The 27,148-nt window shown below is 35.5% G+C and overlaps 1 protein-coding gene across 1 annotated transcript in view; it reads right to left on the reverse strand.

Annotated features, from left to right (window-relative positions):
• The window catches only part of LOC120516224 (phosphofurin acidic cluster sorting protein 1-like), a 181,860-nt gene that overhangs the window by 44,774 nt on the left and 109,938 nt on the right, over positions 1 to 27,148 (reverse strand). The window contains exons 4-9 of the mRNA XM_039737725.1: positions 21,362 to 21,487; positions 18,011 to 18,173; positions 14,343 to 14,434; positions 12,969 to 13,049; positions 11,307 to 11,366; positions 1,796 to 1,947 (exon numbers count right to left, since the gene is read on the reverse strand). Of these exons, the coding sequence (XP_039593659.1) occupies positions 1,796 to 1,947; positions 11,307 to 11,366; positions 12,969 to 13,049; positions 14,343 to 14,434; positions 18,011 to 18,173; positions 21,362 to 21,487 (674 nt within the window). The remainder of the gene's footprint in view (positions 1 to 1,795; positions 1,948 to 11,306; positions 11,367 to 12,968; positions 13,050 to 14,342; positions 14,435 to 18,010; positions 18,174 to 21,361; positions 21,488 to 27,148) is intronic.

A 27,148-nucleotide genomic window follows, 5' to 3' on the forward strand; every position in this document is an offset into this window, starting at 1 on the left:
ATGAAAATTTTTCCTAATTATCGGTGCCGTTTTTTTTTTATTTCCAAAAAGCTCACTGTTTGAAGTAAAATCAAACTCTGAAAAAAAAAAAATAATAAAAAAATGGAATGAACTTTGATCCCTTGACCATCACACTTGTAAAACCTGCTTAAGTGAAGTGGCTTCTTCACAAGCACTACACTGAAAAGTTAGTTTGTTCATTTGAAAATGCGAAAAAAGCATCTAAATATAAAAATTTCAAATATAAAAATATGAAACTTTGTAATATAGCATATATTGCACACTTCTGTGCATATAAAATAATACAGGAGTGAATTAAACCTGTAGGGACATAAAGAATTACATTTAAAGATAATAAATGTTTATGAAAGGGTTTACCAGGAAAATAAATGTGAATCACAGTAAAAATTTACTGTAGACAGTGTGTTAAGTGATTTTGGACAGTGTAATCCCTGGATGATTAGATTACATTAAAGTGAGTATGGAACCTGTTTGATGGATTGTCTCCTATTAGACTGGGTCTGGGCACGACTCCTGATCTACCTGCTCTTCAGTGGGAGAAACTGGTTAAAATGTAAAAGTATATGCAAGCCACTATAAAGGTGGAAAAACATGATTAAATAACTGAAAAGCTGAGAAAGAAAAAATATATTTCCAGGTTCAAATTTCTCATTTTATTAAACATCTATTTTGTTCATTTCATGTTAACATTGATGATTATTTAGTTTCTATATGTCAATAAATCTACAATTTTCCTTTTGTTTTGTTGATGGTCCCCTAAGAGGGAGGGCCATCTAATCACCACTTTCAAGAGACTGTCTTCAGCGTAATAAAGGAAAAGCTATAGTCCCTTTCGGTTCATTGTATACACTTGGTGGTTTTGGTGAGCTCTATTGATTATTTTGTTTTTTCATGACTTCCTGGATTTGTGGCCTTAATGCTGTTTCTTCACCCTTCTTGCTGGAATTCATACTGAGACTGTTCTTGCTGTTGGAATTACCTATTTTGAAGGCATTGCATTCTCTGTTGTTTGTGCTAATTGGAGCTTCTTATTTCAGAGCATTTTTATTATATAAATATTTATAAATACTCCACGTTTGCCCTTTTTGCTACTACCTGGGGCATCACAGTTTCTCCCATCTAGTGAGCATTTTGAGTATTTTTTGGGACTACTGTGCAAAGGAACGCTACATTATGACAATAACATACAACAAATGTTCTACTAATAGATAATCTTCAGAAAAGCAAAGACTCTAGGCTTGCAAGATTGCATAGTATGGTTTAACGGTTCACTACCTTTTAAAATAAACAAGTTTATTATTACATGAATCATAGTACACAATGTAATGCTTTCAAGAAAAAGGTATGTTACATTTAGAAACACATCAATCAGTCAGTAATTCTTCTAAAAGCATAAAAGGGTTAAATTGTTTCTTTTTGCAAATCTGTCAAAATTATATTCACTTTTTTAAAGTGAACAAAACGAACTCATCAAAAACTGAGATCTACAAAATAGGGTAAGGAAATAGAATGAAGTGAAAACAGAGCTAACAAACACATAAGGCAATGTTTAGGAATTCTCCAGATTTTAATTCCACCAAAGCTTTCTTTTTAAATATTTAATTACTAACAAACTAAGGAATTTCTATACATATACACAATACACTACAATTTAAATATTCAACATGGAATAACTTTTTGAGAGGTTTGAGTTTATTAAAGAAGAGTATAATATCATTTAAAAGCTAAATGTGAGTAGCACAAACAAAAAATACATTTTCTTATTATCTCTTACTTGAGTTTGGGTTTTGGCGTGCTTACAACGCTTTCATTGTCTTCCATTTCTGGACCACTGTCGCTGGGATTATAAACTTCTAGACTGTCATACAGCAAGTCCAAGTCCTCTTCAACCTCACGGGTCTGATCAACTGGGTCAGAATCTAGAACCTGTACCAAAGTTACATCTCTTAAGTTCAGGTCTACAAAGCAGCAGCACTACAGAAGGTGGCATATATATTATATTTCCATTTGAAGTGGAAATTAGCACAAGAATTACCATACAGATCCTAGCTTTTACAGTATGGAAAGGGCGCTAAGCAGCTTTGAAAGATGAAACTAGAAACAATCGTGGTGTTTTTTTTTAGAATACTAGGTAATCTGTCAACTAAAAAAGTGTGTAAAATTACTTCTAAAATTACTCGCAATGATTTTATTATAAGTTATTATTATCAGATCAAATCAAAACATTCACTGAGCACATTCCCTTACCCTTCATTATGGTTTAAGAGTTAAACACAACTTTTTCCATAAATGACCACTGCATTCTATTACACAAACTTGAGAACTACCCTGGACTATCAATCACTGTTCTTGGCTTGCTTACCTAATAATTACCAAATTGTATTCTGTGTATGGAGAAATTTGCTGACATTATTTTACTGCTCTTGTCTGAAGCCAGACATACTGATTTCTTCATTGTATTACTTCTATTTGTACTATTAGAATATCTATATATATATATATCTATATATATATATATATATATATATATATATCTATATCTATATCTATATATATATCTATATATATATACACACACACACACTATTTGTATACCATATATACACTATTATATATATATTCTAATAGCACAAATAGTATACAGTGGTGTGAAAAACTATTTGTACCCTTCCTGATTTCTTATTCTTTTGCATGTTTGTCACACAAAATGTTTCTGATCATCAAAAACATTTAACCATTAGTCAAATATAACACAAGTAAACACAAAATGCAGTTTTTAAATGATGGTTTTATTATTTAGGGAGAAAAAATCCAAACCTACATGGCCCTGTGTGAAAAGTAATTGCCCCTTGTTAAAAATAACCTAACTGTGGTGTATCACACCTGAGTTCAATTTCCGTAGCCACCCCAGGCCTGATTACTGCCACACCTGTTTCAATCAAGAAATCACTTAAATAGGAGCTGCCTGACACAGAGAAGTAGACCAAAAGCACCTCAAAAGCTAGACATCATGCCAAGATCCAAAGAAATTCAGGAACAAATGAGAACAGAAGTAATTGAGATCTATCAGTCTGGTAAAGGTTATAAAGCCATTTCTAAAGCTTTGGGACTCCAACGAACCACAGTGAGAGCCATTATCCACAAATGGCAAAACATGGAACAGTGGTGAACCTTCCCAGGAGTGGCCGGCCGACCAAAATTACCCCAAGAGCGCAGAGACGACTCATCCGAGAGGTCACAAAAGACCCCAGGACAACGTCTAAAGAACTGCAGGCCTCACTTGCCTCAATTAAGGTCAGTGTTCACGACTCCACCATAAGAAAGAGACTGGGCAAAAACGGCCTGCATGGCAGATTTCCAAGATGCAAACCACTGTTAAGCAAAAGAACATTAGGGCTCGTCTCAATTTTGCTAAGAAACATCTCAATGATTGCCAAGACTTTTGGGAAAATACCTTGTGGACTGATGAGACAAAAGTTGAACTTTTGGAAGGCAAATGTCCCGTTACATCTGGCGTAAAAGGAACACAGCATTTCAGGAAAAGAACATCATACCAACAGTAAAATATGGTGGTGGTAGTGAGATGGTCTGGGGTTGTTTTGCTGCTTCAGGACCTGAAAGGCTTGCTGTGATAGATGGAACCATGAATTCTACTGTCTACCAAAAAATCCTGAAGGAGAATGTCCGGCCATCTGTTCGTCAACTCAAGCTGAAGCGATCTTGGGTGCTGCAACAGGACAATGACCCAAAACACACCAGCAAATCCATCTCTGAATGGCTGAAGAAAAACAAAATGAAGACTTTGGAGTGGCCTAGTCAAAGTCCTGACCTGAATCCAATTGAAATGCTATGGCATGACCTTAAAAAGGCGGTTCATGCTAGAAAACCCTCAAATAAAGCTGAATTATAACAATTCTGCAAATATGAGTGGGCCAAAATTCCTCCAGAGTGCTGTAAAAGACTCATTGCAAGTTATCGCAAACGCTTGATTGCAGTTATTGCTGCTAAGGGTGGCCCAAACAGTTATTAGGTTCAGGGGGCAATTACTTTTTCACACAGGTCCATGTAGGTTTGGATTTTTTTTCTCCCTAAATAATAAAAACCATCATTTAAAAACTGCATTTTGTGTTTACTTGTGTTATATTTGACTAATGGTTAAATGTGTTTGATGATCAGAAACATTTTGTGTGACAAACATGCAAAAGAATAAGAAATCAGGAAGGGGGCAAATAGTTTTTCACACCACTGTATATATATATATAAACATATTCTTAGGATTTTCCTGGAAATATTAAAAATAAAAAATACAAAAATATATGATAATAAGATCTTTTATGCTTTTGCTACCTAATAATCATAACACTCTTCTTTTTAAATCCAAGCTTTTTCATAAAAAATAAAAAACATCAATCTCGTAGAAACATTTTTTATGACAGCAACTTTACTTGGGCATCAAAGAATAAAAAAATCCATTATAAATCAAAGTTCACACAGGTCAGACATAGCATATACAGTACAGTGTATTACAAGAATTCACTTTGTATAATGATTACTTAGAATACATAAATACATACACAATGATGTGCATATTAGAAAAAAGAACAATGTAAACTGAATGACCATATTTTAAAATGTATTATGCAGTATGATAGATACATACATACATACTTTATTAGGTATTTGGTTAAAAATAAATCAGCATAAATGCAACCTCAAAGGGTGTAATTAGTTTGAAATACTGTACGCAAAAAGTCTCAACAAATTTTCCAGGATTTCATATCAAAAAAGATCAACGCCAGGTTGCAGAGCTGGCAGCAATCATGCTGGAATCCTAGCAACCCAAAGCTATGAATCATAGCTGAAGCCTCATTAAAAGAGACCTTTACCAGATTAGACACAGAGAATATATTCATTATTTTATTATGCCACCAAAAAAGAACCATATACTATGTAACGGATCTGAATGCTGTTGATGTTACTTTGAAATTATTTAGAAGTGTAATCAAGTACAAACCCTAACATGGAATGTGACAGCAGGAAATGTGTTTGTAATATTACTCTACAACTGTAGAAAATACTTTGGTCAAAAATAAACAACAAAGGGAATAATTTACCCATACATGTTATGCATCTATCCAATTTCTTCAGAACAAGTTAAAGATGAAATAAAATCTATCCAGGTAATAACAGGTACAAGGCAAGAAACCAGCCATTGAGGGGAGTTCAGTCCATTGAAAGACATCTTTAAAATAAACAGACATCCATATGGGCTCAATTTGGTGATGGCATGGAATCCTAACAGCACATTATTGCATTGGGAGAGGTATGTGTCAGGAGCCAGCTGTGGCACCATAGTGTCACCCTGAAATATAATCCTAATCTGAAATACAAATACATGCTTTTAAACATCTAAGTCTTGAAGAAAAAGAATGATTATGGACATAGTATGACAAACTTAAAAAAAAAAAAAAATACTGTATGTAAAATTAAATAAAAGTCATTGTTTACACAGAGAGTGTCAAATTGAAGGAAAGATTAATTTAATATCTGACTACAAATTTTCTCCTTAAGATTGGTATGTGTAACATGAATTTGAAAGGTTATATTATTGTATCAGGGCAAGAGACAAAGGTAATATGATCTAATCAATAACATTTGACATTAAATATGCTGACATTTAAGCTGTTAAATGTTATTTTTAATAACATTTAGGACAGCGGGATTCTCCTCAGGGGAAGGTTAAGCAGTGCCAAATATAGCAGTCATAATGAAAAATCTACAAATGACTAAGTACAACACTCCAGCAATATTAACAAAATAAAGTCAAAAGGTCAGAAATGAGCTGTTAATTGCCCTCAAACTCATTAACAGTAAATTTGTTTAATATATAAACAAACTTCTCCTATAACTTTCATTTATAAAATGAAGAATGATAAACATATAAATGTCATTTGGGCAAAGGAACTGCAGATAACTCAACAGCATAATCTCTAACATTGAAGGACTTGCGCTTTTTTAGTATAAGCATTATACGTGTATTGGGAAGGCAGTGGCAGTTAATTCACAGCTGATACTGTTATTGTGTTTAATTATAAAAATATGACAAATATTTTAAAAGCTGGAAGAATCCCCCCATTTCACATTATTTCTTATATTTTAATCAAGTAGTAGTACTTAGTAATAGTACTAGTAAAATGTATTGCTTTTAATTTCAAGGGTAATTGAGAATTACCTCTTGAACCCAGAAAAAGATAAATGTAACTAAGATATTTTCTGTACAAAAATGCTCAATAATTAATGAAAGATGTGAAGATATGCAATTGTTCACATTAATGGATCATTTGTACACAAGCAGCATTTAGTTCTTGTTTTTTTTTGAATAACACTTAAAATATACACAGTTTTAAGAAACTCGAGAATCAATAAAAGGTTCAACATGGAACTATAAATTAAGGGGTAAGGAAATCCCAAATCAGGTCTGACTGTTCCATTTCATAATATGACATTTTGATTATTAGTTTGGTAATTATTCTGTAATTCATCATAAATGCAAAAATCTATTATCCTTCTCCTCTGTTCTTAACTATTTGGATATTTTCCCAGATATAAAGGGATCTCATTCATTTCTTTCACATAACTTGGGACACTTGTAACAACCAGGTTTTCTTTTTTCCTTTCGGAGAGACCAGTGCACAACCTGTAAGCTAAATCTTTTCATTTGTATCTTATAATTTAACAGACTAATTAAAAAATAGCATTTCAATTACGTTTTCAGATTCACTTCTGGCTTTATTTAATTAGTGTCTGTCTTTCACTCAAGATCCACAGAGCTAAACTCTTTCAGAAGCCGTGGAAAATTATGGCAACTGGGAAGGTTACTATTAAGCTGGCAAAGTGCCAATTGTAGAGGTTACCTGACTAATAAAAATATAAAAGAAAATTTTTATAAGCCATTTTAAATAAATCCAAATCAATTTTAAGACACAATGGGTGAAAACATCAGACACAAGTCAGAATATTCAAAATGGTTTTTGACTAGTGTGCTGGGCCAGAACTACTGTGCCCTGGACCGCTTGGAAGAGGTGGGCCCAAGTACGGTTCAGTAGCATTTGGGAACAGTGTGATTGCACGGAAAACAAACATGACGTCAATGATGCCACAAGTCAGAAAGTGCAAATTGTATTTCATTTAATATCCTTTGAGTTAAAAACAGGTTTTTATTCTCATCTTACACATGAATGTGAATTGTATTTTCTAGAAAAGCTGCAAATTCTTACCTTAATATCACTTGTCACCGTAAAAATCTTGTTGTATGTGCAGCACAATTAACAGCAAAATGCTGTGCTGCACACTCAATAAATCTGTAAGAGGGTAAATTGTGTACTTTGTGGTTGTTTTGGGGTCGTGTAGGGCAGGATAACAAAGTATTTTGCAGGAGTGCAGGCCAGTGGGGGAAGGGGGTACAATCACACTTGGGCACGGTACGGAACAAATATGCCTAGTGTAAGTACACTCTAACACAAACTTTACAGCACTTTGAGTAGTGAGAAAAGCGCTATATAAATGCAAAGAATTATTATTATTATCAGATTTATAATTTATATGCGAGTGAGTCAACTTAGGCTGGGTTTGTACTTCACGCGGCGCATGCACCTGAGACAGTACTGCTATGCAAGCGTTGTATTGTTTATACTTACGCATGTACTTTATGTCAATCTGGAAGATTCGACTAGGTGGCAGTGTGAGATATCATTACGGTGAGAAAACATTTGGCTTCACTGTGTTGTGTATTGCCTGAAACATCCATTAAATTCCGAGGAAACCTTGCCACAATACCTCTGAAAAGGTATTAATGATTACATTTGTCAATCCAGGGATGCGCTTATTCCAGCAAGCAGTGGGCACGAGGCAGAAACAATTCCTGGATGGGGCATCAGCTCATTGCAAGGGGAATACAAGTACATACATACACTAATGTAATTTTAGCATCACCAAAATCCCTAACCTACATGTCCTTCGAAGGAAACCAGAGCACACTGTAAAAAACCCACTAGGAAAACATGCAAACTCAAGGCAGGGAACACCATGGTAGTGATTCCCTGTGAGGCAGCAGAGCTAACACTCCGCCACCGTATTGCCTCCACATGTGTAATCCTTTAAATAATGAATACTGTTAATAAAGTGAACGATTTATCTGTAAAATGTAATAAACATACTTTAATGCATTTGATCATGAAATTGATATCAAGTATAAATCTAAGGATGCCATGTACAGAGAGCTGGATTATCATAAATTTAATGAGTTCTGTGTGGTGATTGCTACTTGCCTCTGCTGTCAGTTCAGGATGAAGCACCACAAGCACGTTAACAATTGTGTCAGTTTTAAGATAACGGTTACGATGGTCTACTTTAATGATAAAATGAACTATGAGATTAAAGTGAACATTTTGAGATGAAAGTCGAAATTTCCATTTTAATAAAAAATAGACCTTTTCACTGTGTCCCTAATTTTTTTTTCTCTGTGGCTCAAATGCACTGCTGTACATTCTAGTGCTCCAAGAAAGGTGCAAAAAAAACCCAAAACACACTACAGAAGATAGTATGTCAGTCAGTCATTATCCAACCTGCTATATCCTAACACAGGGTCACGGGGGTCTGCTGGAGCCAATCCCAGCCAGCACAGGGCGCAAGGCAGAAACAAATCCCTGGGCATGGCGCCAGCCCACTGCAGAAGATAGTATGTGAGACCTTTAAAATGTATCATGTCATTACGTTGGGGAATATGCGACGCTTGAACATAAAAGCACCACAAATGAATTTGTATGTTGGCAGTTTGCTTCACCACATCAACCCATTCATCAAATATCAAAGCATGCACTTTGATCCTGTAGGATCTGCAAAGCAGCTTTCTGTCACATGTTGATAGTAAAAGGAGATTCTGATGTCGCGTTCCAACTTGATCACACTGCGCCCTCCCAACTTTTTGCTGGTGCTCAGAGGACGTGTCAAATGAATGCTGAGAATGCGTGGCAGCCATGATGAGTGCACGTATGTTTTCCGAGTGTGAAGTATAAATCGCTGCTTAAAGACCTGCAATAACAACCAAACATGTCTCAAACAAAACAGCTCAACAAAGGGCAATATTAGGCTTATAAGTAAAACAAGCAACACATCATTAAATGATAAATGTTGAGCCTCCATATTCTGAAATGCCTGGGAGCAGAAGTATTTTGGGTATTTCTGGATTTTGTAATATTTGCATATACATAATGAGATATCTTGGAGACACTTTTGAACAAGTGGGGAAATGCAGTCAAACCAGCTAAATGACAACTTGTGCATGTAATAATTCCCTATTCCACTCTGAAAGATTAAATCCATTTTCAATCTTAAGATATGCTATTCATATCCATTTGTTTGCATACTGTATGTATATTTTCAGAGACCTGGATGTGAAATGTGCTATTTGTGGTATCATACCAGAGCTTAAAAAATTTTGAATTTTGGAATTCTGGATACTCAAACTTACTCAATAATATGTTACAGTAATACACTACTTTTAATAATAACTAACCACTGTTTACAGCGAGTGAATCAATAGGGTGTAAAGAATATTTCCCTTTCACACCTATGTGCTTGGCTCAAGATTTTTTGATTCCAACAAATGACAGACATGAAAAAATCTTTAACTACAACCAAAAAAAAAAGAGAGTAATATTTTTATCCATCACCTTTCAGAACATGGCTACCAAACTATGTGTTGACTAAATAAATAAATAAATAACTTACTTATCATATCACATTTAATCTTTGTGTACAGTCCTTCATTGTGAACTCAGATAAAATAAAATTTACTAGCTGGTGATTTACCTGAACCTTGTATCAATATCACTTATCACTAAGTGTTTACAACCTTAATTTTATAAATTATCCTAACTAAAGAAAACTGAAAACTGTTCCTTAATGGGCAAACAATAGAACAAGGCAATCAACAACTTACTATAAAAAAGATACATAAAATAAAGTTAAAATAAACAAGCTTATGAAAAATTTGAACATTCATCAATACCCAAATAGTTACACAGGCAGAACACACAATATTCTGAGTTTGTTGATGTACAGTATAAACATTTGTTCATCATGACATAAATTCTACAATCACTTTGTTACTCTGGGGTGGGCTGGCACCCTGTCCGGGATTTGTTTCTGCCTTGCGCCATGTGCTGGCTGGGATTGGCTCCAGCAGACCCCTGTAACCCTGTGTTAGGATATGGCGTGTTGGATAATGACGGACTGACTGACTTTGTTATTTCTAAGGTATACTATTTGGCAGGAAAGTGGGAGTGAGCTCGAGACATCCCTGAACCCTAAATAACTTAAAGGAGACAAAAACACATAAAAATTAGGTGATTTATTTAATACATACAAGAAATGTTAATTAAGGGAACATTTAACATAACACAGCAAAGGGACAAATCATTAACCTAACAGCCCTACAGACCCTTACTAAGTTTCATTGATCCTATCTTTCAGAATGCCTCACTAACTTAGCCACCATGGACCCTGTATTGTATTCTATCTCACCACTCTATCTTGTGTCTCTTCCTCCCTTACTCAGCACTTCTCCTGACACCAAGTTCAAAGGCACTCTGGCTGGAAAGGCCTTTAAGTTCAGCCAGAAGTTACGTTTGGATATGTCACAAATCACTTTTGGGGTCAAAAATAAAGATGGTAAACTTTCAAATGCATCTTCCCAGAGCTCACCATAGCAGTTCCAAGTCTCCTTGTGAACCTGAAGCCCCAACATTTATTAAGAGCATAGGACTACTTCAAATTAAATGTCTGATGTTGTTTGTTACAAGGAGCCATGTACACAGCAAATGGTCACCCTGCTGTCCTATTATAATGCTCCTATCTGGCAACTTCTTATCATCCAAGCTTCGACTTTGCTCCCCTTTCAAAGCCTTAAAGACAACATGTCTTAATGTATATGTTAATATAATTGCTTTGCTTAGTGGCACTAACCTAACTTTTAACACAACTCTACACTCTTATGGGGCCAATTTGTAATTGTTAATTATTCAAAAATGCACAAGAAAACAAACTTTCACAAACAAGCTCTTCAACTATGAGAAATTATTACAATTACAGTAGATATCATGCCTGACCCCCAAGCCCCAAACCCCCAATAACTTGTAAAAGCAATATATATATATATATATATATATATATATATATATATATATATCTTTCAAAATTAACATCAAGACATATATGCTACTCACCTCATCTGTAACTTTGAACCTTTTTAGTAATGCTACAAACTTCTGCTTGAAATTAGGTTGCTGCATGAATTAAAAAAGAAAAAGTAAGAATACCACAACAATATTGCCACTAATATTTTTGTAATTTATAGTCACAAGATTTCTTTCACAAATAATGTGAAACAACAATAACAAACAGCCATACAAAGCAAAGCAAACCTTCAAGGTCTCATGACCATGACTCATACCTTTCACTTTAAAACTTTTTACTTCATATCATGAAGAATTCTAAAATTGGCACATTAACCTAACCTTGTCTTATGCATTGAATGACTTTTCATCTAACTCAATGCCCACCATTTGTATGACCTGCTTAAACAACTCTAAAACAACTCTATGTATTAAAGTTAACATATTTAATTATTTCAATAATTAGCTTGGCAATTAAGAGAAAAAGCCTCCTCCATCACATGTCTTTTATGACTGAAAGACTTAGAATATATTGTATGGGTTTAAGATATTTACCTTTCCGTGTGTCTTCACAAAGATTTGTTAATGACAAGAGTCTCAATATTTAGCAGTTACACTGATAAACGATGAATAAGATCACTTACAAAAATTCAACATAAAACTTTGACAGTAACTTTTTTTATTGAAAATGCAATGTGTAACAGCACAAACCCACATATATGACTACCAAATTCTCCGCTCTCACCATCACTTGTTAAAAGTAAAATAACTTGTTTCAAAGCGAGAAACAGTACATTTTGATTCTGTTACCATGTAACCTATTTTACTTATTTTTCATAGTATTGTCACACTTAAGAGAGGCTACAAGCATTTTTGTTTCTTTTGAGGTTAGATTTGTTACAGAATTGAACTGGATGCTTGCTTTTCTTTCTCCCCCTACCCTGATATGTAATCCAGCATTATTTGTGAGTATATGCTAGAGTAGAATAGTGGGTCCTAGAATTGCTGCCATACTGGGTACCAACAACCTAATGGCCATAACTCCTTATGACTCACTGTACTGCTGATAAAAAGAGAAGCTCTTTGCTAAGTGGGAACTGAACTCATTCTAAAACGAGGAATCCGATTCCCAGGAAGTAATTCACTACACGTTTAGGCTTTCCAAGTCTGACCAATGGGAATCCTTTTGAGCCAGCTTACCATCAAGTTGTGATCATTATATAGCACAGCCCATGCCTTTACTCGAGTGTGTCCAAACATATAGCAAAAGAGCAGATCAAACTACAAGGTTGTTCATTCATCTTTGGCCTAAGGGCCTTTGATAGCAGGTACACATTAGAACTTCGTTGTATATAAAAATGGTATCCTTGTTTCAGACAAGGTTTTCACTAATTTATGTGAGGCTATCCTAATAATCATTAATTAATTGTTCTTTGAGTTATTCCTCCTTATAGACTAATTTGCTGTGAATAATTCTTTCACCTACAGACAACATACCATAGTTCTAAGGATCATTGATCCACTCAAGAGCCATGCTCCTGCTACCCCAAGGTAATAACCCTAGAAGGAATAACAATTACGTAATACTGAAAGGAAGGCTTTAGGCCAACAAATGAAATATTTTTGGCTTCAAACTTTGTAGCTAACAAAAAAAAAAATTAATTCTTGGTATATACAGCATATTAAATGACAAGAAGTTAGCAAAAATCTCACTCGTGTTATAGATGTGGTCCTGACCATTTTTCTTCGAGATTTCTTTGGTTTTCTGACTTCATCATCTTCATCATACATATCCTAAAATATACAGAATGTTACTATGCCAGTCAAGTTAAAAAATGCTGACCCTCAAAAACTATTCTGACTGTTTTACTGAAATTGCTAAAGAGATAATCAAATCACCTCTCTCTACTACTTTAGATTTCAGGCTGAACACAATGAGAATTTGGCACTTTCTCACCACAGGAACCTTTTTCAGGAACCAGGGACTTTTTAGAAACTCCAGAACTTTTGTAGCATTACCACCACATGAACTTGTTTCATTTGTAGCTCTTGGTGGGTACTTCCTGATACTTTTGTTAGCTCCTACTCCAGGGTATGCACTTTTTGCTCAACCAGGAACTATTGTGGTTGGGGCTCAGGCGATGTATTCTGCTGAATGGTTGACTACAAGCACTGGTGCCACATTACAAATTTGTTATCTGTTTGGACATTGGAGACTTATCACTGAAGATGGAGTGCCGCACTTTGCACCACCATTTCCCTTCATAGCCACCTCCCTGGTGTACCACACTATGCACCACATCCAAGCAAAAATCTCCTTTATGAAGCCGCAAACAGAATGACGCAATAAGGTATGGGGAGCCCTGTGAACTCCCCATTGTGCTGCACTTCACACTGCATCACTCTTCAGAACTGCTTCCCAGATGTACCGCGCTATACACTGCATATTTTACATAAAGGGAACAGTTCTTGTTGTACTCAACATGGCACATGAACTTGGCCAGGGACCACAAGTGGCCCAGGGCCTTCACAATACACTTATTGGTTTCTGAAAACAGTGTTACTGTAGTGAGAAAATGTCTCTTATATGACATGAACAATGTCGCATACAAGATTATCTATACAACAATGTGAGGATGAGGCAAATAGGAAAACTCTCTAAGGTTACAAAATGAGGCAGAAGTAGGACTTGAACTTTCAAACTTAAGAATTCAAGTCCCATGATAAGACCAACATAGATTATTCAAGTAAAGGTTAATCTCATTAAATCACCTTTTAATATAATACACAAAAAGGTAAGTGATTCCCCCAAACTCCCTGAAAATGTATTGGGAAAACTGGGACAGTACCTATTGCTTACTGGTCAGGAGTTTTATTTTTCTATTAAATGTGCACAGATAAAAAGTGTAATGAAAGAACTTTTTAATTCTTCACTGTATAAAGAAATATATATATATATATATATATATATATATATATATATATATATATATATGTATATGCTGCGTGTAGAAACAAAAGGTACTGTACAAAAACTAAACAAATTTGTAAGGCTGCACATCTCAGAATCATTCAAAACAGCCTTACCTGGCCTTGCACAGCATCATCACTGGCTTCCTGTTCGGAGGAAAAGCTGTCATCTTCATCCTCAGAGTAATTATCAATATCTGGTGATCGATCTTAAAATCAAACAGATTAATTTTATATTATATATGTGTGTGTGTGTGTGTATATATGTGTATATATATATATATATATATATATATATATATATATATATATATATATATATATATATATATATATATATATAACTTTGAGTCAATCAACTTCTCAATTAGAAAACAAGACAATGCCACTGCTGAATTAATGACAAAAATGACACAAATAATAATTTTATTAATGGCCTGTCTGATTTTTCATACAAAAGGCAAATATGGGCCACATATACTGTAACTTAACAAAGGTCTCTAAGATTGCAATAAAACAATTTAATATTTTTATTTCAGATGAACTGAATTTAGAACATAAATCTAAGATGCTCATGAAAACTACAGAATATTGGGCTGGGTAATTAAATACCAGGGGCCTCACGCATAATGCTGTGCATAGAATTCACACTATAACATGACATAAGCACAAAAGCGGAAATGTTCGTACGCAATAAAAAAAAAAAATCCAGATGCATAAATCTGTGTGAACGGCAGCTTCCACGTTCTTCCGTTGCATAAATCCCGGCCAGCGTGAAAAGTAACGCACGTGCATGACCCTGCTGCCCCACCCCAACTCCTCCCAGAATTACGCCTCTTTGAATATGCAAATCAATATAAATAGCCCTTAAGCTCAGCCTTCTGTAAAAAGACAATAGCAAGAGAACGGTAGGGAAATTGAAGAATTTCAGTGAATACCAATTATTCGATCCATCTATCCATCCATTGTCTCGCCAGCCCCAGAAAGAATACAGCTCGAAGGAGGAACAATCATTGAACAGAGCGGCAGTTCCTTGCTAGCGCTGCGACACCGTGTTCTCACATGTTTAATTATTAACAATATAGATTATTTAAATGAAGTTAATGTTTTATCTGTATAATATAATAAACATATTTTGCTGCATTTCATCTTAAAAATGATATTGTCTTCATATGTAAATACGCGCTTTATAAAGTGCCTCAGGTTGTGCAATATTATAACTGTAGTACAAGTTTACAGTGAGGAGATTGTACTAATAAGTACAAACAGTTCTACAAGGAGCACTCGATGGACTGATTGAGTGCGTTTAGAATTTTTGGGATGAAACAGTTTCTGAACCACGATGTCCCTGCAAGAAAGGCTCTGAAGCGTTTGCCGTGTGAGAGCAATTCAAATAGGCCGCATGGCTGAGACAGTGTGTGCTTGATGCTGTATCCTGATAATTCTCTTTCCAATCAGCACCTGTAGATCTGGGATTCCCCACTCAGAAACAGTGATATAAATATTCCGAGTGGTGCAGTGAGAGTAATATGGAGAAAGATGATCTGCTGTGGCATCCCCTAATGGGAGCAGCTGAAAGAAGAAAAAGAAGGTGCAGTGAGAGTAACAACGCTAAAGTAGCTATGGTATTTAGAATACTTTGGCTATTCCCTGGACCATTATATTGTTACAAGTTAATTACAATTAGATGCCTTAAACTAATAAACAATATGCAGTTAGTTTCAGTGTATTTATAAAGCTGCATCAGGGATGTGGATCTAAAAAAGAAACGGTAACCACACAGGAACAGTAGCACTGCTTTGACGCTGTGTGCCACCATTTTGCAAAATCGAGTGGAGAACTTGCATACGCCAGGGTTGGAGCTACCATGAAAATGTACGTGGCTTTACGCCAAGTTTAGGTTTTATACATCGCGATTTGAGCGTGGAAATGTTCGCATACAACATTTTTGTGTGTACGCACCATTTATACATGAGGCCCCAGATTACTGAATTTAGCATGAAGCACTGTGACTGAGAGCTTTCTTGAAAACTCCACACTTCAGGAAGAGCAAGAAATAGGAATTCAAAAGAACTAAGAGCAGGACCCATGTGAGTAATCATACGGGTCGCCCTTCATTAAAAGAAGCTATATTATAAGGAGAATCCACATGCAATACAATATGGATTGATATACATTGGATAAATCCTCACCTCCCAAATTCTTTAAATGCCCTAGAAATGGTTCAGAGGGAACAACATTATTAGAAGGATTGCAGAAAAAGTGAAGGAAATATTGCCCTATATCCTAATATAGAAATCACAGGAGATGTCCTGTGATTAAATGTAAGGTGCTGGGGCCAGAGTGGAACAGAGGACTCTGCCTTTTAATAAATTGGATTAAAGAATTAACAGAGATCTGAGGGAGCCACAGGGAGCCCTGGAAGGAAGGGCACAGGAAGTAGTTCCAGAGGGTTGCCTTAAAAGTGCCTGCAAATAGAGGGATAAGTCTGCTCCTTATTCAGAACGAATAAGTGGCTGATGGACTATATGCTAAAATAGTACTCAAGGACTCAACCTGGCATGGGGGTAGTGCTGCCAGTTATGTAGAGGAGGTAGGTGAGTAGAGCGTGTTGGGTTTTGTACGCTGTATCCCATATTATTATATTTTGTGTCAACGTCACTTTGAGTTTCTTCCCTTCAAAAGTTTTGTGTTCAAATTATTTATTTTTGGCAAGCACACAACTTGTTTTTTTTTAATAAACTTTCGTTATGTGACTACTCAATAGTAAACACAAGTCAACAATGACATACTGGAACTTTATCCAAATTCTGTAACTAAAATTCTGGAATAAAGTTTCAGAAAAAGAGATAATAACTTAATTAAACTATGTTTTAGACACATTCAAATTAAAAAGTTTAATAGTTTTCATAAGATGTTTTCCCCGTGTCTGCGTGGGTTTCCTCCGAGTACTCCAGTTTCCTCCCACAGTCCAAAGACATGCAGGATAGGTGCACGGGAGATCCTAAATTGTCCCTAGTGTGTGTGTGCCCTGCCTGGGGTTTGTTTCCGGCCTTGCGCCTTGTGTTGGGTGGGTGTGGTTCCAGCAGGCCCCCGTGACCCTGTAGTTAGGATATAGCAGGTTGGATAATGGATAGATAGATAATGGATGAATGGATAGTTTTCAAAAGTACAGTGTGTTAAACAATATCTTGTTAGCTGGTCAAGTAATCATATTTAATATTGCACCCATATTCTTACACTCCACATAATACCATACAAGTGTTATTTTTAAAGTTAATATTCTGGGCAGACAGAGTTTACATGATTTATAAAACTTTAGAAAAAATACAAATATTAATACAATAAAATGTAACAATGTATTGATATCTTGTGGTTTGGTTTCCAAACTTCTCCTGAAGTCTCTCCAGCAATTCCAAGCATGCGTACATACTTTTAGGTTGAAATATATTTTTTAACCAATAACAAAAATACTAATGATTAATCATGCACACAGGCACATCCCTTACCCACAGGAAATATTTGTTTATAATCTACAACTCAAATAGATTTGATTGCCAATATTCACCTGTCTTGAACTAATAAAATGCTCAGCTTTTCTTCCTAGATCACTCATGCTGCCCTTTATCATATTTTCAGTTTCCTTCTGCATAAACAGAATTGGATGTTTTGTTTTACACATGTACGTCTAAATGTTTTTATGAGGTTTTTCAGTAATGTTTATGATACCAGTGGGAAGTCCATCTGTTCTTAGGGGAAAAAAATGTTCAGTGTAATAATCCCACCTGAGAATTTGGCTTTTGTCCCTGCTTGTAAATGGCCATCTTCATGGTCAATTGGTTGGCTGGACAGCGAGTAGACACTGATCTCTGCAGCTCTCACTGGAACATCCTTGACATTGCTGTGGAGACCTAATATCTGCCCACCATCTGTAGGGTGTTGCATTACCTGAACAAGTAAAAGAAAAACTTAAGCAAGGTGAGTGCTATGTAAAAGACAAAAATAATAAAAGCTCACTATTAACACTAGAAGGAAGATGGATGACATTTCATCTTTACTACTAGCAGTAGTAGAATTATGGAATACTGATTACAATTGGGGGTTATGAATTATCGGAGGCAAATCACTATTTTTGCTATTTATAAAAGCTTTGCCATGAATACTGTATGAAGTGAGCAGTCGAAGAGCTGGTGACTGTAGGAATGTAGATGTGACTCACTCACTCCTCCCAAATGGCACCTCTCGTCTACTGTCAGTGTAGACGACTAGTGTTAACTGCGTACACACGTTTTACTGTCTCATCCAATTATGATTTTTGTGTTTATTCAACAATGAGGACTGCACAAGAAAATCCACACAAGATTTCCTCATATAGATGGTCTAAATGTCTAAAAAAGATAGACATTACACCTGTTGACATTTTGATGCTTAGGCAACTTCGGAACATTGAGGGAAAGAAGCGAGGAACATTAAAGTCACTACGGTATGAAAAGAGGCTTAAAAGTGATATTGTAAGATATAAACTGGCAAAATTATTCATATCCATAATCTTTAATCTGAAATGGCCACAGCCATCCATTTTATTCTAGTTTTTGGCTTTCCTGAGTTACATCGGTTCATATTACCTTGGTTAATTGGGGTTTTACTACATTTGGAAGCTCATTAAAGAGTTTCCATAAACACTGTACATGCTGTACTTATTTATAACAGTGTGATTCTAATGGGTGGGACCCCGAGTTATAATGTATTACTGTCTTAATAATGATGTAATACAAACAAAATAAAGATCACAGTATTACCGGATAAATGTATGAACAAGTGAGGCATGGTGTTGTTCTGTCGAGACTGTCGGCGGGTGGCAGAATGTTGGTGTAAGTCTGCCGGACTGGTGCCTACACAAAATTAATGCATTGGTATTTCCCCTGTAAATTCAATACAGGGAAGGATGGCATGTTTCTTGTGCAGACGTTTTGGTGTACCAGTTACACCAAGTACAGTGATACCTTGAGATACAAGTTGAATTCGTTCCGTGACCGAGCTTGTAAGTCAAAATGCTCGTATCTCAAATCAATTTTCCTCATTGAAATTAATTGAAATGAGATTAATTCGTGCCAGCCCACAAAAACCCACCCCAATTTTTTGTTCAATGTTTTCAACATAAGAAAAATGTATTTATAATGAACAAATATTGTGTACACACAAAATAAAAACTAATACATAAAAGAGAATCTAAAGAAATAAACAGATGTTGGCGAAGCCGATTAGCGTATTGTAATGTTTTTTCTTTCACTTCACTTTTGCTTAACTTAATTTTCTTCTTCTTTAGTTTTTTTCTTTTTTGCCATGCTTTGTCACTTTCATTCGCAGGGCTTTTCAATAGAAACCTGTCCAAGGAGCTTTGTTTAGTCCTCCCCTTTAGAATGTTTTTGAAATGAGTTAGGCAAGTGTCATTAAATAGCGCCACTGCACGATCAGTTGTAACTTTTTCAGGGCGTTTCTTTTCAATAAAGGCAAGTGTTAGGCAAGTGTCATTAAACAGCGCCGCTACGCAATCTAGTTGCAACTTTTTCTGGATGGTTCTTTTCTTTAAAGTTCGAAACTTTTTCTCAGATTGCAAACACTTCCTTTATCTCACTTTAAGAGATAACCTCCTCCGCGATACCGATTTCTTGCAGAACCTCCGTATGTTGCTGCGTCTGTAGTTCCGTCAACTCCTCTGTCGTCAGTTCCTTGGAATGTGCAGCAACAAGCTCTTTGATGGCTCATATTTCGAATTTTGGCTCATAACTCAAGGCAAAAAATCAACCTAATGATGGCTTGTATCTCAAAAAACTCGTATGTTGGAGCACTCGTATCCGAAAGGAACCACTGTATTCTCAGATAGTTAGATCAGTGAAGATTATTTCCAGCAAGATGTTGCAATCTGTAACACGTCAGCTTGCAGCATAGCACAAATGAAATCATTTTTTTGGCAACTAGGTCATTTCAAAGGGCCTACGGTCACCTCATTCCCTGGATATGTCACCTCCACGTTTCTTCCTTTGGGAAGCACTGAAAGGAAAAGTGTACAAGAACAAGCCTCGTACAATGAAACAATTACAGCGAAACATTGAACAGGAAACTACTGTCATCACCCCTACGATGCTTGCGGATAACTATGCCAATACGGAGTGTCATGTCAATCTCTGTTTGCAAGAAGAAGGCGACCATTTCCAACACCAAATGTGATTGGATCATTTACACATCTATCAAGGTATACACTGTATTTATTTTGTTTCAATCGCTTCATTATTACGTGAGTAACACATCATAACTCGGGGCCCTGCCCATTAGAATCTCCTTGTATAACACCTTCCGCAATCGGAGATTGTTTCAGTAACTACAAAAATGATTGCTTAATGAAGCAATATTCCCACTTCTCTGGTTTTCTTCTCACAGAGAGAAAAGTATGGCCAACCAATTCTCCTTTCAACTTATGCTGACCTTTAATATTCAAACTGATCTCCTGCAAGATGGCTATGTTTATCTGTAATGTGATTAGATGTGACAGCACTTTGAGCTCATGACTGAGATGTTGAGTGTTCCCCAGAAGGGTTTCTTTGTCACTTGTCTCAATATAACTTTTTTTGCTAAACTGCTATACAAATGCATAAAAAATACTAATACAAATCAAAACAATTTCTGATAGGATCCTAATGCTTTATGGCTTTGTAACAAGTGGACAATGCACACTTGAAGAGTATAACAGCAATGTAAACCAAGTACCAAGATGTCCCAGTCATCAGATTGGAGCTCAATTCAGTCTTTATGAGGCTTTCTTGAGTGACATCCAATATGATGTTTTCCATCATCATCACCATCAAAGTACTAAATGATTGAATCTCACATGTAAGAAAAGATAGTTTTAATATCAATGTCAAGGCATGCTGAGGCTACCCTTGGGTTCCTAGTGCCCCAACACTGCTTTATGACAATTTATATAGGTGTTTCGTTTACTTGGTATACAAAATAATATGGACAATTGCCTTTAGTTTTAACTAGAGGGCAGAAATAGGAAAAAACTGCCTGCTTGCCTACTTTTGACAACATCTTACTGATCTACTGTTATGCAACTGAGACATATCTCAGGATCTTACCTCTGCCATATTAATTACTCCAACAGCCAATGTCTTGTAGCCTAGAATTGTGCGGTTTTTGTACCTCTTCCTCCTTTGTAACATTATCTGTAGTCTATTTGCATCTCGCTTTAGAAAATGTGGATACTAGAAAATCAAAAATTAGAAACAAAAGGAAAAAATATTTTTCTTTTTAATTTACATCTACTATATTCTTTTGGCAGTAAAAATAAATGTACAGTATTTAAAGAATGATTAAACTGATAATTTTATAACAAACACAAAATGTGCCCCCTTTTACATTAAATACCCATGCACCCTTTGAAATAAGAACTATTCTTTGTTTTGACAATGCTGACTACCATTCATTTAATTTCTTTTATTGCATACTTAATCAAATGCTGTACACTGAATATTGTTTTATACAAAACCTTTGGAAGAAATAATGTAATAATAAAGAAAAAAGGTAAGCATACATTTCAAAAAACAAATACCTGACAGGCATGCGTTCAAAATCTTCTAAAGGCAGACTGAAGATTTTATTAGTCATTAGATAGTTTAAACAGCTAAAAGGAATTCAGTTTATATCATGTCTAATAGCTGAAAACTAAACAATATCACTATCCATCCATTATCCATCCAGCTATATCCTAACTACAAGGTCATGGGGGTCTGCTGGAGCCAATCCCAGCCAACACAGGGCGCAAGGCAGGAAACAAACCCTGGGCAGAGCACCAGCCCACCGCAGGCAATATCACTACATTACAGGTAAAACAAATAAAGTCTTTATCTATACACACCGAAATGAAGCCTATATTTTATACTGACTTAGTCAATATCTTCACTTACATACTTATTTTACAGCATGCAAACATATAAGAAATGATATGAAAAAAGCAATAATGGCAATAATATGAGTCATTTACACCTACACCATTAAACATTAGGCGATGCTTATGAAAGATTCTACCATAAATTAATTACAACTCACAATACACAATAAATAAGTGAGTAAAAAGGGCAATAATATGTGGGCCACAAAGAACACTCTGTCAAATAAATGTCATGGGAGGGTATGTGTAAGTTGAACAGCACATTTGTCAGGGAATAATGTGCAAAGACATAATAGATGTGATTAAAAGTCGATAGAACATCATCGAGACTAATTCCCAGGCTATGTTATATAAATTATGAGAAATCATATGAATACATTTGCTAAGCAGGCTAAGATCAAGAAGATACGTAAATGAGGTCCATGACAATAAGAATGGATTCAAAGGGTAACGCTGCAGAGGTTCATAGAAAAAAAAATAATTTTTTCAATAAGATAAGAGAACACAGATGAAAGACTGTGTAGGGTGAAATTTGCAAAAATATGTTTTGAAGTATTTCTTGTCATAACCAGAAAAACATGGAACACTGAATGAGCTTTTAAGTAGCACAGTTGACAGGGTTATTGAAGGGCACTTTAAAGCAACCTTTACAGCATTTTGTAAATATCACATGAACTGGGCTTAACAAACTACTGAATGTTCGACTGACCAGGCTACATTTGTCAAAACTCTCCTTCGTTCTTGGACTTGCTATTGCCACAAATACTCTTACAAAATGTTGTGCTTACTTTGAAACATAACTAAAACTATGAATTAAACTGATAAAATTGGGACAAATTTTAGAGGCTTCCAAAATGTATTTGGAGAAAAAAAGAAGTCTGTAGCATGCCATATACAGTACTCACAGGCAGGGGCTGATGGGATTACAAGATAAAAATTATTCCAAAGAAGGAATTAGTACATAAAGAAGGACATCAGCAGTATGCTGTAATTAACAGTATACGATCTTCAGAACAAAACCGAACATTACAGAATTTGTAAAACATTCCTTAAACCCTAATCAATAATGACAGAAAGGGGTGAGTCACTGTCTGCAGAGGCAGAAGGCAGAGCTGGATTGTTAATCTGATGCTATTTGGGGCACAGGTGAATCTAGCTGATATGATTACCATTTTAAACTATAAAAATATAAAGATCTAGATGAAAATTTCAGATGCATCACTGACGATGGGAACATTTAACAACTGGGAGCAGAAGGCTGCATATGTTGGTCAAATCTTCATGTAGGACAGAGTCTAGCTTAGTATAAAAAGCCAGAAGCAGAGGATTTTGTACTTTAAAATATCCAAGAACAAGAGATGCTGGTATTTTACAGAGCAAGAAACTGATTTTTTTTTTAAATAATTGTCTGGGTTTCACATTACAAAGGAGAGATGGCATCTGCTTTTTCAAAAATATTCAACTGGAGATCCCTGCAAAGAAAGTGTTTTTTATTTGATTGATTACTTTTGAAACAAACTGCCACCCAAATAATATAAAAGCTGGTCTTCAAACTTGAAGTTCACTCTTAGACATTTTATGGCTGACCAGTCCTAGGATAATGTAATCTGCGTGCACATTACGTACAGGGTTGTACTGTTCACATTTTTAAGATACAAACTATCCACATAAGTGTAAAGTATAAATCTAGTCTAATGTGCAAGTAAACAAAAAAGTGCAGAAAACAGCTTTAACATTACATGGAGGTTTGTCAGATGCCTAATTTACACAGAACTTAGTGCCAAGCTGATGACTGTATGAAGGTTAAATAAATGCTTTATGGAGAAAATACCATACTAATGTTCTCCTTGCTAGTGTTATGAACCTTATATGGAAATATACATTTAGGCAGTAGAATTTTAAAAATATATTCAAACATTTCAAACAAGCTAAAACATTTCAGTCTCAATTATTTGTTCAGATGTCAGTACTAGTGTGAAAGGTTTTCTAAAGAGCAGAGGTGGTACTTCACTGGCAACATTCATTGAGGAAGTTTAGTGCCATTTGAACCTTAACATATAGCCTGTACACCTGATTATTTCGCACTTGCATACCTTTTGCACATTACATAATGAACTATAAATGAACACTCTACAATATCTATCTATAGAAAATGTTTTGAAAAAAGTATATCTATTTTAAATTCATGAACTAAGAACAGACTCTGAGATGGAGATAAACTGACATCATTGGCAGTGATAATAAAAAGAATACAAGCAAGGCACCTAAGGTGCAGACTAGGCAATCACTAGCTTAGACAGCTCAAAGTATAATCTGCATCGCAGGCCACTCTCTACAGCAACAGTTTATGAACAAACCTATTTAAACTGTGTTTCTGTGCAAATCAAGAGGAGACAATCGCTTAACGGCATATTTCTCCACAAACCAGGGTCAAGCACTTTTAAGCTGCTTTGGGTGATGAAAATATAAAAGAAATGTACTGCAAGGGAACATTTTAAGTGGGGTATGTATAAGTAGCTTTATGTCCTACTCTATTCAAACACTTGAAATATTTGCAAAAGCAGATGGTGGAGCAAATCACAATCTAACAGAATCTAGGATTTAGCTTTTACCTAAGTAGACTAAAAATATTAACCTCTAGTGACATTCGGTAGAACAAAAATAGAGCAGGACATTCTGCATTAGTAATAAGGCCACAGCAGCCCAAAGATTCTGTTTTTATCCAGAGTTTAAATAACTTCCAACAATTGTTTCTTCTGTGGACGCACGCAGAATCAGCTTTGTTTAAGTCACAAAATATACTGTGCACTACTAACCACTTACAGAGGCAATACCAGTTAGCCCTTTAAAATGTAAGAAAGAAACATTTAAAGACCAATTAAAGTGCCTTGCTAAAATAATTATGTGTGTCTTATCTGTGTTCAATAGTATTTTTTTATTAAAATCAGACCATTATTTATGTATTCTTTCACACCTGGAATCCTTAAAAAAAAGTTAAAGAGGTAACTCAGTAGCTAAATTGCAGCCTCAGTTACAGGTGATGGAGAGATGGAGGAATGACACCATTTATCTACTTGATTTTACTCTAAAAACATTAACTTTCTGCACTGCCTTTTTATTGTGGTATCTATACATTTTTATATAAAGTCATCAGCTCAACTGATAAGCTAGAATCCATTACTGATCTTATAGTCAGGTGCACAATTAACTCTCTAGTCTAGTGATTGTGTGACTGGAACAGAAAGTTTTTAAAATTTAACTAAAATGTTATGTGAAACTGTTTCCTTTATGTATGCTGTCTTAATTGTACAAACAGTGATACATTGCTATTAATCAATAACATAATGCACACTAGAGTGAGGACGATTTCTTGTTCACCCCAAAGCTTACCTTAAGATGGACAGTATCTTAGCACTGCTCCTGGAATTTTAATTTCTGATGAAAGTTCCCACATAGTTTCTACTAGTGTTACAACAAGCACCACCTATTTATCAACTTCCTTTTTGCATCCGCAAACACTACAGAGGAGAGAAGGAAGCGCCCATGTATAGTTTCTTTCATTGCATCTTGAGTATGAAGAACAATTACTGCAATACTCATATTTTGGCTCTAAAGGTTAAGTGATTACTCAGGTTTTTTGGTATCTAATGGAAACACCGGCTGTTTTTGCTGCAGAGGAGAGCCACTATCCTATATATATTATAGGCATAAAACTGTGAAGACAGTGTAACACCAGTGGCCACACTGCTCTTGGTGAGCTGAACCATTTAATGTTGGTGATATGCATTGTAAAGGAAGCTATGAATCTGACCTTCACTTTTACCAGTTCATTGATTACTGATGGTAATTCCCTGGTGCATAATGCATACTAACCTCGCAGGGATGAAGAAAAAAGGGACAATGAAAAAGCTGCAAATCAGTTATTCTCAAGGGAAAATTTATATTTTGGCCAAACTAAAAACAAGTGTACACAAAAAAAACTTTACTTTTAAAACTTTTTAAAATCCCTTCACTGTAAACTAAAATGTCTGTCAATAAACTATGTTTATACTTCTTCAGTTTTATAATGGTTTCATTTTCATTCATATGAGGCACATGGTGCAATCCTCCATCTAAATTTTGCTGGAATGTAACACAATTTGTAAGTATCAAAACCTCACCAGATAAGCTATACACACTCAAAATCTTTACAAACCCATTACATTAGACATTAGTATGTTCTTTCGACCTCAGGATGTAGTTTTAAAAGCCTTAAAACAATAACTACAAGATAAAGGAAAAACTGTACTTTACTCGTGCACAGTGTTCACATTCCAGAATCTTTTATTCAAAAAACCTAAAGAGATGAAATGCTTTTAAACTTTAGGTCCAAAATAAAATTAGATGTGCCATATGTTCTAAATCTGCTTTTAGAGAATCCCTTTTGTATACACCATCATCTCACTGCTGCTAACAGATGGACCCTTGAGGCTTTTTCTAGTTTTGAACTGACTAATTGCTTTTGTAGAGTTAGGACTGTAGAATTCTCATTTTTATGTGCAGGTCAGAAAGCCAGAGAAATCAAATTAAAGATGCCTGAATCCCTAAAGGAAACAATCCCAAGGAACGTAAGATTGCAAATGCTCTCCCCATAAAAGAAGTTTTCTCTAGTAACATGATACTTCAGTCTCTGTTAGAATAATGGGTAAAATATGAGGTCCTACACAAAAAAACAAGAATGTGCCTTCAACTCTTTTTATTTAACAAATTATACAAATTGACTACAATCACCTTCAAAATCCCTTTGGCTTGGTCCAGCTGCTCGGGTCCTCCACAATGAGGATCTTGCAAACCGGGTCACCCTTGGGGAAATCACACCACATGGGCCAGAGCGGCTAGACCAGGCCAGGGAGATGCCCATGTAACACCTGACTGTGGAAGATACATGGTCATTTATAGAGGGTGGCAATAGGCCACATGTCTACCTGGGGGAGTT

This window comes from Polypterus senegalus, chromosome 16 (assembly GCF_016835505.1).
Source record: "Polypterus senegalus isolate Bchr_013 chromosome 16, ASM1683550v1, whole genome shotgun sequence".
NCBI lineage: Eukaryota > Metazoa > Chordata > Cladistia > Polypteriformes > Polypteridae > Polypterus > Polypterus senegalus.